Source organism: Desmodus rotundus, chromosome 8 (genome assembly GCF_022682495.2).
Source record: "Desmodus rotundus isolate HL8 chromosome 8, HLdesRot8A.1, whole genome shotgun sequence".
Classification (NCBI taxonomy): Eukaryota; Metazoa; Chordata; class Mammalia; order Chiroptera; family Phyllostomidae; genus Desmodus; species Desmodus rotundus.
In genome coordinates, this window is record NC_071394.1 from 27,085,305 (window position 1) to 27,099,390 (window position 14,086).

General features: G+C 39.9%; 1 protein-coding gene across 1 annotated transcript; it reads left to right on the forward strand.

Annotated features, from left to right (window-relative positions):
- The first annotated feature begins 1,792 nt into the window (after positions 1–1,792).
- On the forward strand, positions 1,793–12,034 carry FBXO43 (F-box protein 43). Its single transcript, XM_045181690.2, has 5 exons — positions 1,793–1,890; positions 3,487–4,970; positions 6,946–7,048; positions 11,039–11,242; positions 11,341–12,034. The coding sequence occupies exons 1-5, from the start codon at positions 1,888–1,890 to the stop codon at positions 11,587–11,589; spliced, it is 2,043 nt and encodes a 680-aa protein (XP_045037625.2). The 5' UTR covers positions 1,793–1,887; the 3' UTR covers positions 11,590–12,034.
- The last annotated feature ends 2,052 nt before the right edge of the window (positions 12,035–14,086 follow it).

A 14,086-nucleotide genomic window follows, 5' to 3' on the forward strand; every position in this document is an offset into this window, starting at 1 on the left:
CACCGCTGTTCCTCTATTTCACTGGTGGCAAACACAACACCGTGGGCCGAACCCGGCCCTCCACCTTGTTTTCTCCGGCCCCGTGCCTTGTTTCCACCGGCTGCAGCGCCAAGCTCTCGCTTAACTGTTAAGGAGTAGTTACATTTATACAGTCCTAAAATGACATTCGGCCCTTTGAAGGCAACCACGAGGCTAATGTGGCCCCCGGTGAAAATGAGTTTGACACCTCTGCTCTATTTATAGCACTTAATACCAGTGAGCTGCTTCGGGACAGTAACTGTACCTTACCCATCTCTGGATTTCCAGTAACGAAACCGGTAATTGGTAAATAGTCAAACTTTTATAATTGTTAGTGAACTTGATTTTTCATATATGTCATTTGGGGTGACTAAGGGCAATCAGCTGGAGAAATGTCCAGCGAGAGGGGAGTGGCAGTAGCAGCTGCTATTGGCTTAAAAGTAATAGCTGAAGCTCTGAAGGTGAATCACAGAATGGTAAAGTAAGAAAATGCTGAGGCAGGACACCGCATTTAGGGAATAGGCAGAGAAGAAGCCTCCAGAAAAAGGAGAGTAGAAAGAAGCTGCCAAGGGCAGAGGGATGGAGCCTGGCATATAATAGGTGGCCAGTAAATAATATATCCCTTTTTAGATGCCTAAAAACTAGTCGTAATCCTGTCCAGGAATAAATACTGTAACCAAGTTAGGCTCTCAGACCTTATCCTGCGTACATCTGTACTTCTCATCTAAAAGGGGTCCACTCCGCTTGTAATCTGCTTTTTAGGCTTGATTATCTCTGGAAACATCTTCAAGTGACTATTCTGCTACGTTGTTGTTAATGGCATTCACTGTAGGACCTATTAGCTTTTCTATGTAATGCTCCCCAAGGCGAGAGTGAGAGGAAGAGCCTATGAGATCCGGAAGCCCTCGTGGTGCTTTGGGTGGGGACTGAAGGGTGGGCTGGAGAGGCCCAGAGCCCTTGAGCAAAGGCCGGGGCGGGGCCGGCGTGGCGCGCGGCCGCCAGTGGGGGCGCTGCGGAGCTGGAGGAAGGGGCGGGGCGGGGCGGGGCGGTTACTGCGGGCGGGCAGTTCAAACTCCAGGAGGGAACGCGGCGGCCCCACGCGAAGTTGGCGTGGTGGTTGCCATAGCCGGGTCTCCCGGGGGGCGAGGCCGTAGCTCCTCCCCGGCGTACCGGGCAGCGCTGCCTTTCTCCCCTCCGGCCCCGCGGCCCGGTCGGTGCGGCGGCCCCTTGGTCTCCTGTCGACTGGAGCGGGGGGCCCGGGTGTGTGCGGGCTAGCGGGCCTCCCGGCGTCGCCCAGCCCCGGCCGCGCGCCCCATTTTGCTTTCCAGGTGCTCGAGAGGCACCTCAAAGCCTTCCACGTCACTCGCTCCGCTCCAGGTGACACGCGTCCAGACTCGGAGCCCTGGCGGCCCCGCCGAGCCTGCCCGCCCGCCTGGCCTCGGAAGGGCGGGCAGCGACGCGGCGGTGAGACCGTTACCCACCCACCCGCGCGCGGGCAGCACCTCGGGGGCGAACGGCGGCGCCTCGGCCTACACCGCACTTCCAGGGACCCGCGTCTGAGAAGTTTCCCCAGTGCTGACTAGCTGGGGAAAATAAGGATGTTAAAATTCCCGTTGTCCGGCAAAGCTGAAGGCAATTCAATGTGACTGAGGCCTTTCCAAGTGTTAGAAATAATTCCTGCAACATGTACTTCCCGTACTCTTCAAATGTTAGCAGTCACCGTGCTACCGCACAGTTCAAGTAATTGTTCAAACTAAAGTTTTCTCTTTAAGTGCTCTTTCTTTGACATGACTTTTAAAGGCAAAGCGAGAGATTGTCTTGTTTGGAAGGCTACATAACTTTGACATCTAAGAGCTCGAGATTTTTCTGATGGTAAGACTTTCCACATTAACAGATGAAGGAGATTTGGTTTTAATATAGTTAAAAACTAAGTATTTGACGAGAGTTTTTTTTTTTTTTAACAGCATTGTAGAGATGAGTGTTTCCAACCCTTTATCCGGGGTCTGGTGTTAAAAACTGAATATCGAAGAGGCTTGTTTGATTCACCACTGAACTGTTGAATCAGTAAAATTAAGCAGGTCAGTGGGCATTCTATTATTCGTCAAGAATAATTTTAAATGATTTAAAAATTAGTTTCGAAGAACCAAGTTTTGTTTGAGACCACTTTTGTAGGGTAGTAGGAAGAAGAACATGTTGACAACAGAGACAGCACATTTGAGGCGACTGCAAATGTACAGGTGGACAGGAAAAAGAAAGTTTTTTTGTGTGTTTATAACGAGTAGCCTATGGTTTTTAAGGGGAGAGGATGATATATATCTGCATCCTTACTTTGTTTCTAACAATCTGCATCCCCATTTCCCAAATTCCAGCACGGTGAGACACCTAGTGGTGAAGTCGTGGAATAGTCACATTTGTTTTAACTTTATACAAAGATTCCTTCACTTAATTATAGTAAATGACATGAGTGAAAGCTGTTACTTAAGAGAATGATTCTCAGAGACGGGGAGACTTTCGTGGTTGGAGGTGAAATTTCAAAACACATTCTATCTTATTAATATTTTGGAAACAAAAGTTATTTTAGAATACAATACAAATTATAGGAAGCAGAAGTTGATAGTCTTGGCTGGTAAGCATGCATAAACATTGCAGTGATTCTCAGATCTAGATCAGAGGGAAACGTGTGGAATTTACTAGAAAGGAATATAGATTGAAAGACACAGATACTTTGCCTAGTAATGGTGATCTTCCAATGATCTTTATATCAAAGAAACCATTTCATTTTGTAGTTAGCTTAGCAATTTAAAAAACCCTCACGCATTCAAATATTTAACTGATATAACTTAGGCATAAATAAATTACTTTCCTATTATAGCCTAAATATATCTTGCCAGGATCTTTTAATACAGAAAAATCGTATTTGGTCTGGAACAAACTTTGAAAGATTGACAGAAGTCTTAGTATCCTTTGAATAATCCAGAGAAGTATCAGAATCAATGATAAGTTTCTTATCTTTGCTTCCTTTGAGTTAAAATTTAATTTGAGTTCCTAAAAAGAAAGAATGTGATGATACTATTGAAAAAATTAAGGAGTAAAGTATTTGCTAGTGTCATTCCTTACAGATATAATTACTGAGTCACATTTCTTCTTTAAGTAATTTATTTGAATTCTTTATTTAGAATTTCAAGAACATTATAAAGGGTGGATTTCCCACAAATAGTTGTATTTTAGTGCTGTTAAAATCAGAGGTAATTAAATAATGTAAAAATAATGCTGCCAGATTTTTTTCTCCTCAAGTGTAGTTCAAGAAAATATTTGTGCATGGTGCTTAGACTGTGCTTAGTCAAGTAAAAATAACTTTTTTATTGTCATATAATTTTCATTATTATCTGTATTCATAACAAATAATTATTTTGGTATAAGCTGTGGTATAATTTTAAAAGAAGAATAAAATTTGTTTTCACTTTTTAGAAACAGATTCTGAAGATGTCAGAAAGGCATTCAGGTCAGGCTGGAACTGGAGCAGGAAATGAGGTGGACTCTCCCACTGTCAATTTCAAGTACTGCCGCCTCAGAGGCTTTTGTTCCACATCTTCCTCTCAAGATAGTGGTTACAGTGAATTGTTGAAATCTTGCAGCTTGGATAATACAGATAAACAATTTTTTGGAAACACGGGAAAAGGCCCAACATTAAATGATGAGCATCCTAAAACTTCAGGTCTGGGCTTAACACATCCTTTAGAGACCCCTACTCAAAAAAAGAGATTTGTCTTTGCTAGGAAGGAAGTGGATAATGAACCCCCGGAACTTTGTGAAACTCCTAAACTCAGTATGAAAAAATGTTTACTGCGCAGAAGGCTGGATGTATCTTTCTCTCTTCTCAAGCAAGACTTTGAATCACAAAATAGTTCTCTAGAAAATAGTATAAGCCAAGTTCTCAACCTAGAGAAAAATTTTCCAAGCAGTGCTTCAGGTTTTCCAAGGCAAAATAATCTTAGTGCTTTAGTTACTAGCACTTTGAAAACAGAAGAAGTGACTTCCAGCAGTCAAAAATTGAGACTTAATTTTTCTCAACAGAAGACTTCCACAGTCGATGACTCCAAAGATGACTGTAGCTTGTTTGAAGTTGAATGTATATCTCCGATTCAGGGCAATAATTTTAAAGACTTTATCACTCATGACTTTAGTGATAGTAGTCTATGCATTAATGATGAGAATACATATCCTGAACTTCTGGGCTCCTCTGGTAGTGGAACAACTTGTGAAACAGATGAGGATATATTTGTGACTCCAATAAGTAACCTCGTAGCAAACATTAAATTTAAGGCACGTGAAAGACTTTCTCCATCTGAAGTGAGTGGCAATATTTCAACACCTGAAGACAGTGGTTTTAACTCACTTTGCTTCGATAAATCAGAAGATTCCCTCTCTGACCAGGAGAGTTCTTTTCAAGAACTCCAGAAACATAAGGGAACTCTCAAAGTGAGGGACACCATAAGAAAGTCAAGGCGCCTGGGAAGGTTGAGAAGATTGTCCACCCTTCGGGAGCAAGGCTCACAGTCTGAGACAGAAGAGGAAAGTCAGATCATCCACTCAGCCTCTGAAACAACACCAGCAGCTGCTTCAGACGTCTCAGAAAGTCAGCCCAGCAGTGCCAGTCAGAGTGGGGATTTGATTTTAGGCTTTAAGAATTTCTCAAACACCCCAGCCTTGGAATTAGTGCATGAGCTCTTTATGAAAAACAAAAGGAAACGGTTCCAGCACAATAGTGCACATGAATTCTCAGAAGACAGGGATGGGGGGAAAATAGCTGTGCTGCAGTGTGTACTTGCAGGACTAATTGGCAAGAAAATGGGTATAGAAAAACTGGACATCTTAACAGAGTTAAAATACAGAAATTTAAAACATATTCTTGCAGTGGTTTTAGACTCCTTGACTGCAGAAAGCCTATGCAGGTAAGAAATAATTTTTTTTTGGAAATAAAACAGCCTCTTATCACATTTAAGTTGGGAAACTTTTCTGTGAGCTGAGTAGTCATCCGGTTTTTTGTTTATTTTATTTTATTATCTCTATCTTTGGTTGTCCTATACCTTATCAAAGACGGTGTAGTGAACTTCCTGATAGAGCTTACTAATATACTTCCTTACACTTAAAAGCCTGCTTTAGAAGCCACAGTATAGTCTTCTTCAGGACACAGTTCATGTCCCTATCATTTGGAAGGAGAGTTTATAAAAGTTGAACTTCAGATTTTCAAGATGGCCAGCTTTATTCCATGAAAGTTATTTAATGATTTATTTAGTAGTTCACATCCTGTTGTCAGATTGCAAATTGGAGTAAAGTTATGATACTTGGTCATAAATAATGTAAAGCATTATGGTGACTAAGAAATGACAATATGCAAAGGATATCATTTAGTTATTTAAGTTTTAGAATCCAAGAACAATGGTTAGCTTTCATTTTAGGGTTTGGTCTTTGAAGAGACCAAGGGATTATGGATTACTTCATTTTAATTGCTAACACAGAAGTGGAAATTAATTACTTTTGGGAATTTCAAGGAATTAGAAACTGAAGGATTTGTGATTATGGATTTCAGTGTACTGAGTGCTACTGCATAACTAACAAGAAACTCGGGCATTTAGGAGTATTGAGGGTGAGTTACCAGGGTTACAAAGACTAAACTGAGACTGTGTTCATACTGGCAATTCTGGGGAGTCACAGGACCATCAGAAGATAAGACCCTGGCAAGGCCTAACTAGGAAGGAAGGAAGTCACGTGGAACAGCGTTTCTGCAAGGTGATGTTTGGGGGGTGATATGCACGAAAGTTAGCCTCTTTTTTGATAGGGATATGTCAAGAGTTTGGATCATAGAGTCCTTGCTGTTTTTATGGCCACATTACTTCTATTATAGCCCTTCTGCAGCTTTCTCCCATAAATTAATTGTGGGCTATTGCAGAGAATTATAGAATTTCATAGCTGGAAGTCTGGGATATCTAGCCCAATACTGTATTTTGAAGATGAGGAAACTGAGCTCTGGAGAAGCTAAGTGACTGACCAATAGTCACTCAAGGAGATAAAATAGATCCAAATGCACAAGTGAGTCTTCCGATTTCTAATCTAGAATTTTCCCACAAACTTATTGAGGTATAAGCCTTTCTGAATAGACTTGATCAGAAATGTCCTTGGTCTAACCTAAGTAGGATAATGAACAGACTGGTGAAATTACATGTGATGCCTTTTAAACATGTTCAAATAAGATGAATATTAAGACATGGCTGAGATATAAGAATTTTATTTTTATATGCTGGAGTATTTGGATACTGACCAGTTAAAATAAAATCTTAGATGATGCTTTTGGGTGCTCACTTGGAGTTGTTGATATTCAGTCATATTTCAACAACTAACAACTACCTCACCTGCCTAACCCTATAAATATATAGTATCTGTACTGCAGAATGTATGTACAATGTTAGTGGTGTCCATTCTTGATGATTTGAGGTTATAGTTAGTTGAAATACCTGTGGCAAACAGCCAATCTATAGTTGATTTCTTCTCAATTAATGGGTGACTTTCTGCCTATTCCTATTCGTCAGTCTGCTATAACATACACGTGCCAGTTTAGGGAGAGGCAATGCCACTGAGGCAACCATGGTAGCTGGAAGAGCAGTAGTGTTGACAGCTCAGGTATTAACCTGGGGCCCTCCTTGATGTGTGACTTTGTTTTTCAATGGTCTTTGAGTGATTATTTAAATTAGAGGAATAGAAAGACCAGATTAACAGTTGAAGGATTACTTTTTTTTATAGATTAAGTCATATTTTTAATGTGTATTTTTAGGTTTAAATTTACTGTCCAAAATTAAGAATTTTCTTATAAATTGCCATATGCAGAAAATGTTAATATATACAATATGAGGACTGATCTTTTTGTTATAGTGTTTGGAAAGTGAGCAGAAATTGGCGTGAAATTATTGTTCAAGATAGAAAAGCAAATCAGAGGAGGAAATTTTATATCGCACAACTGAAAACAGATTCTGAGGTAACATATATAATACTTTTCTAAAGTATATTCTAAAATATAGATATCTAATAATCCCATATTGCTATACAACCTAATTTGGTTTTCCTTTCTTTTACGCTTTTCCATTTAGCAAACATTCACTCATATGCTCTGTACTTTTCCCAAACTCCATTTCCTTCTAGACTGTGAGTTGAGTAGACTACTTAGCTTCAAGAACATATTGTTGTATGTGCTGTTAGCAGTATTTGAATGCCAGAGATATGCTGGATCCTGTTCATAATTACATATTCTTATAGCATTTTTTAAATTTAATTCTTTTGTTAATTTATTGATTTTAGAGGGAGGGAGGAAGGGAGAGAAACATAGATTTGTTGTTCCACTTATTTATGCATTCATTGATTGCTTCTTGTATGTGCCCTGCCTGACCAGAGATCGAACCCCCAACCTTGGTGTACTGGGACGACACTAACCAACTGTGCTACCCAGCCTTCTTTTTCAGTCTTTTAAGTGGAATTATGTGCCAGTTGCTTAGATTACCATGGTGAACATTTCTGGCACAGTTCCTGCTCTCTTGGAGCTCATACCTTATGGATGATACAAGTAGGGGAAGGCCAGAGTTCGTTCTGTTGGATTCTTGGGGATCAAGAGAAGGCTTTCAGAAAAAGTGCATCTCAGCCGAGACCAGAATGATGAATTAACAGCGAGCCAGGTGAAGACAGGGACTAGTGTTTCAGCAGAAGGAATAGCATGTATGAAGGCCTGGAGGTGAGTGAGCATGGCAGATTACTACTGTTAAAGCGTCATAGACTTGTATTCCTATGAAGATTTGAGGTCCAGCTTTGAAGTTACAAGAGAAATCCTACAGAAACTGATTCTTCTCAGGGATGCTACTTGCTATAATAGGTATCTGATGACGCTGGTACCCATATTTCTTGTATGTTCAACTTTTAGACATTTCTTAAGCATCAATATCAAAAGAAACTCAGTTCACCCCTTTATCCTTGTTTTAGTAAAAAGTATTTAATAACATATTAAAGGAAATTTCTAATATAATTAAATATAATAATTGAGATGAAGCATGGCATAAAACAAATAGGAACACCCAGATACAGATTGGTGGATTTCTCATTACAATGAAATATTACAGACTGCTTTTAACTAAAACATTGTCTTTTTGTTTTACTTTAAAGGGAAGTTTTACCATCTAACTTGTAATGAGTTGCCTTACAACTTATTCAGAGCTCCTGGCAACTTCTGGCCACAGCTGCTGGCTTTGGGAGCTTACAATAGTGAAGGTATTAATTGCCTTCCTAACATACCTCTTTAGAGTGCCGTCCTACATACTAACGACAGACTTAGAAAACAATTTTTTAAAGCCAGAACCTATTAATGTTAAACTTTAAGGCCCATATATTTCTTACATCTTACAAGGAACAAACCCGTGTTTGTGCTTGGCCACCTTTCAGGTAATTCTAAAGAAAATAGTCTATCTGTATAGCCTAGCCACCAATCTTTTTAAACCTTGGTTTCTTAAAGGTTTTACCTTACTTCAACTTTCCCCCCTTATTTTGGTCTACTTTCAATTTTTTTCAAAGTATTAACCATGTATCTAAAAGAGATACATGGTTAAAAAAGCCAAATTGGACAATGAGGTTTATAACAAAACACATTTTCCTGCCCCATGGCTTCCCAGCCTTGATTCTTCTCTATTGGGGCAATCATTTTCAACTCTTTAGTTGTTCCTTTTGACATTTGCACCCACATTTCTAAGTAGAAGGCCTGTACTGCTATTTCTCTGCATTTTTCCTACGGAGATTGTTTGTTCTCTAACCTCTCACCACTACTACTGTTACTATCTACCCCTCCCTCTGAATGCCATTCTCCCTGTCTCCTATCTTAATGAATATAACTGCACCAGGTGGGAGTGAGTCAGATTTAAGTGCTGACAGTATGAGACTGTTGAGATTATTATGACTTTTGACAACTGTAATATGCAGCACACGATGATTAGACCTTTTTTCCTTATATAACTTTCTTCCCCAGAGTTAGTAATTGCCCAGTTTCTTTCTTTTTGCTTAATGTTTCTCTACACAGGTCCCTGATTCATCTTCTATTATCCACCAGAACTGGAAATCTCCTCTGTGTAAGTCCCAACATATCAGGTGTTCTACCTGTTCCTTCTTTTCCTCAGAGACATCGTTCCTGGTGTCCTTTGCCCTCTTATTCTAATGTGGACTGGTTGCTTTCTCTCCGAGCTATCCTAATGTATCATTAACCAAAGCAAAAATTATAAAACAAAGTTGTTAGATGGTTTTCCTCATGCTTGTATAACATCACTGAAAGCTCCTTGTGTATGAAAATTAGAAGGCACAGAGCAGCTAGCGCAACAGCATTCCGTTTTAGGTGTGCTTCCCAGCAGTGGGAATGAGCACTGCAGTTGGAATTCTGCACCTTTTCCACTGCGTTCCTTAATTTACTGTGTCCTGCACTGTTTTCTTATGATCATGGAAATGAGCGACCATGAAGTGACTCCACTCCCACATTTAAATGTTTTCCGGTAGCATGTTGATGACTGTGTTTCAGAAAATTTTTCAGAAAATGTTCAAAAACATGTGCCTTTGTTAACTGCTTTGCCTTGTATTGTTCAGAGATGGTTGTATGCATGTCAAGCTCCAGGAGAACAGGGATTGGACTGTGTAATTCACTTGGCATCTTAGGTATGCCATAAATATTTGTTAAATGAATGCATTTTTCTCCTGTGACTGAAATTTGCTTCAACAACATATCTCTATCCACTATTTTGGCTCATACACACTGTTTACCAACTTCATCAAAACCCACTGAAATTTCAGCGTGCTATTATGCCATGTGCTTGTGGCCTCAACTGCAAACCATTTATGCAAATGTGATATAGAAATGTATTGAGTCCTTGAAAAAGTTTAACTGTATTTATTCTAATTTCTGAAAACCAATACTCATCCATTACATGTATGCATATGTTGTTCAACTATTAATCACATAATTGTTCATGACCAGCTAACTTCATTTCCTATGTTTATCCTACTGTGGTTTCTCAGGTTTTAGGTCTCCCCACTGCTAGGAGCCAACTTGGCTAAGGGGGACTCTCAAGGGAGAGGACACAATTATAGTTGGACACATGAGGAAATTCACTTGCAGTTCATTTTATTTTAATAATTGGTTAAGAATGCCAAGTTGTTTTTAAAAACACTTTTTTTAAATCAACTTTAACAAAATAGGATTACTCATTAAAAATATTTCCTGGCTATATATTTGAGGGCTGTAGAAATCCAGTTCAGATAAGAGTGATTTCTTTGTCTCCTTTTAAAATATGAAAACTGTTTAACATTTAATGGTAAAAATGAATTGAATATTTACAAGTATTGCAAAAAGCAGCCAAACCAATTGGTGTCATGGTCTAACCAGGCCCATTATTCTTTTAACATGTGGCAAAGGTAAGAAACCTTCAAAGAATTTCATGATATCCCATAGCAAACTTTACAAAGGAGTCATCCCTTCTTAAACATTGGCTTAACCTAGGTTGGCAGGCTCCAGTCTCTGGTCCAAATCCTGTCCATCACCTGTGCTTTTAAATTAAGTCGTATTGGAACTCAGCACTGCTCTTTCACTTACGTACCTCTACGGCTGCTTTTGCTGAAACGGCAGTTAAGTAGCTGTGACTGGCCTGAGAAGTGTGAAATATACACTATCTGGCTCTTTTCAGAAAAAGTCTGCCAACTCATGTCTTAAACAAAAAAATAACCAATCATGCAAACTTAAAGCCAACATTTATTTTTAAATTCATAATATGTATTTTTTTGAATTTTAAATGTTAGATGAGAGAAAACATTTTTTTCTAAAAAGGAACGGTTTAGGGAGAAAATTCTAGTGGTGTGAAACCACTTCCAAACATTTAAATACGCGTGCATCAGAAAGCTGTCCTAGAACTTGTGATATTACAATATTGACCCCTCTTGTCTTTTACCACAGCGAGCTATATTAAATGTGCAGGATGCTGCCACTCGGCTTCATCTTTTAAATCGGTCAGCTTTAAGATCTGTACAAGCTCAGGCTAGGACACCAGGTTCTCAGAAAGAACAAGGTTCAACATTGTCTCCTTGGGGTGAAGTTTTGACACCTATAGCAAGCTCTTCACTTACTCACTCACATAGTAAACAGGAAGAATATGTTAAGGTGAGTATTATGTTGTTAGAAATAGATATTTACAGAGTTTGAAATAAAGTGATTCTCTGTATGAAACTGGAAGATTTGTATATATGCTTTTACTGCAGGTTGCCAAAACACTTTTTAATGATGAAGCATTAAAACCTTGCCCAAGGTGCCAATCCCCTGCTAAGTACCAGCCATATAAGAAAAGGGGGCTGTGCAGCCGCACGGCCTGCGGTTTTGACTTTTGTGTGTTATGTCTGTGTGCTTATCATGGGTCGGAAGAATGTAGTCGAGGAGCAGCAGGTCCAAGAAATAGAAAAGATGCTCTTCCAGGAAGTGCCCAGAGTAAGCGGAATTTAAAGCGCCTCTAAAGAGACTTTCCGTATAAAAGAAGCATTCTCCCAAGCAATGTTTAGTCTGACTTAAAATTATGAATATTTTGAAAGCATGCAAATTTCCTATTAATGACAGATGATGATTTATTTCCTGTTTTGTATATATTATAATCCATGTCATTATATGTTTTCTTTAAGGTGGTGAATTTGGAAATAATTTTATTTGACTATGTCACCTTTACCCATTTTAATAACTTAATGTTTTTAAATAAAGAATTTTCAATGTTATCACATATATGTATTTAACTGTTTCATGTAATATTTAAGAATTGTGCATCACTGTGTGTTGAAATGTTCTTCAATCACTTTTTAAAAGTAGTTTTTCAAATAATATTTACAATTTTGAACTTGAGATAGTCTTATAGATTTAGAAAATTAGTATTTGACTGAAATGAAATACAAATAAAATGTTTTCAGAAGTTCTGTTGAATTTATAATTTCAAGCTTTCTCTTAATTTGGTGAGTGTCCTATTTGGGTAGACTTCTGGTTAAATAAAATTTGCTTAAAATTCATAACTAAGAAGATATAAAAAAGTAAATTATTAGATGTATATGGTTATTCATAATGGGAATCTTAGTAAGTCACACATTTCATATTAGTACTTTTTTAAATTCCAAAACTGTATTCACAGATTTCATTTGTTTGTTCTAGCCTGGGTATTAATATTGTGACAAATATGGGCTGGTTGGAAAAGATAAGGTTTTTAAAATAAGAATATTTATTAAATTATTTATAGTGTACCTCTTTCCAAAACTGATTTGAATTGCATGTTTATTTATAGAACAGTAGCAAGAAAGAAATGTTCTATTGTTGAACAAATTACTAAACCCGGTGGAAAATTTGAAGGTAGTTCAATAATTTCTTTGCTTGTGTTCAGGAAACTGATGTGTGTACATGTCTGTGTACATGTAACAGGGGGGTCTGGCCAGATCGAGGTTGGCTGGGAGAAACCCTATCTGGTGCAAGAGGCTGTCCCCCACCCAAGAGAAGGGAGGGGTTGGAGGAAACCCCAAGCAGCAGCCAAGAAAGAGCCTGCACCTCCCCAGAGAAGGAAGGGACCCTAAGAGGGGCTGGGAAGTGCTAAAGGCAGGATCAAAACAAGAGCTGGGGTGTGATTCCATAGCCCTGAAGCAACAATAAACAACTAAGCAGCTTGTGATACTGCTTGCACAGAGCCTCCACAGGGCTGTGGGGCTGGAACAGGTCACAACACGCGTGTAACGAGGTGATGCCCCTCCCTGGGCAGAAACTCTGTGCCCCTGTGTGGCTGGAAAACCCTCCCACCTGCTTCCGGATCATGGTGGCTGGAGGAAGGGCAGAGACACTGAGTAGGCTGACGCACAGAATAGATGTTGGCCCAGAATTAGCTGGGAATTTGGATGCTCCCACAGTGTGCAAGATTTGGGGGGAAAGATGTAAAGTGGTGTGTATACAGAGCTCCATCTCTCTTCCTCGCCCCTCACCCCTGGTCAGGGCGGGGAACGGAGCACCCTTTTTGCACTCCCCTCAAAAGGTCAGGAGCTAGCTCATGGAGGCCTAGTCCTGTGCACAGGACACGTGCACCACCAGCGGTGGGCTCACAGGCACTGGGCTCTGCTCATGGGTCTTGTGTTGTCCTGCTTGCACGGTCTGGAGCAGACTCGTACGGGACATGCATCTGACCATCAGTGGACCTGCAGGACACTGTGGCCCTGCACCACCTGGCACAGGTCCTGGACCTATCCCATTCTCTTGCCCTGAGAGCTGCAGAGGTGTGGGCGGGAACATTCGCCAGCTGCTGAGCACCCAAGCAGCCTGGATGCCAGGACCCGAGGACTGAGCCCTTCACATGACCAGCTGCAGTGATCTGGCAGTGAGTGAGCCCTGGCCCCTGGAGAGGGAGAAAGTTGCGGCAAGGCCATGGAGACTCGGGCCTTACCGGTGTGTGCTTCAGAGAGAGTGAGCCTGAAGCTGGAGAGAAGGAGACCCATCTGTGTAGCAGCCTTGGGCTCCGAAAGGACGGATAGGAATGGAGGGAGGCGTCTCTGGGCATGGATTTGGATTTGAGTTTCTTGGGGAACAAGGGGATTTCTGTGTTTTGCAGAAGAGAATGGCTTGGAGCAGGGGAGCCCTCACCCCCGCCCCCACCAAATTGGACACCCTGTTAATAAAAACCTTTTTCCTTCAAACTCTGTTTTATGCTTGTGTATGGTGGCATGTGGCTGAATCCTATTTTTCCTTGTAACACACACTATACACACAGATTTAAAATGTAGTTTTCTTATACATTATTTTGATAAGATTATTTTAAAGTATGAATTAGCATAGGTATGTATTGAAAATCTGCCCTAAGTTTTAACTCACTATAATTTTTGATTACTAAATATTAAATTTTGTCTATATCTTGTCTATTTCACTGAGAATTTTTGGAGGCTAAACATAAGTATGAATAAATTATTAGCTGTATTCAGTGTGGTACACAGTCCATAAATT

Bases quoted from the DNA above. Each gene is read 5' to 3' on its own strand.
- FBXO43 (XM_045181690.2), top strand. The intron at 7,049-11,038 runs GTAACATATATA...CTTTTACCACAG, and splicing joins AACTGAAAACAGATTCTGAG to CGAGCTATATTAAATGTGCA. The intron at 11,243-11,340 runs GTGAGTATTATG...CTTTTACTGCAG, and splicing joins AACAGGAAGAATATGTTAAG to GTTGCCAAAACACTTTTTAA.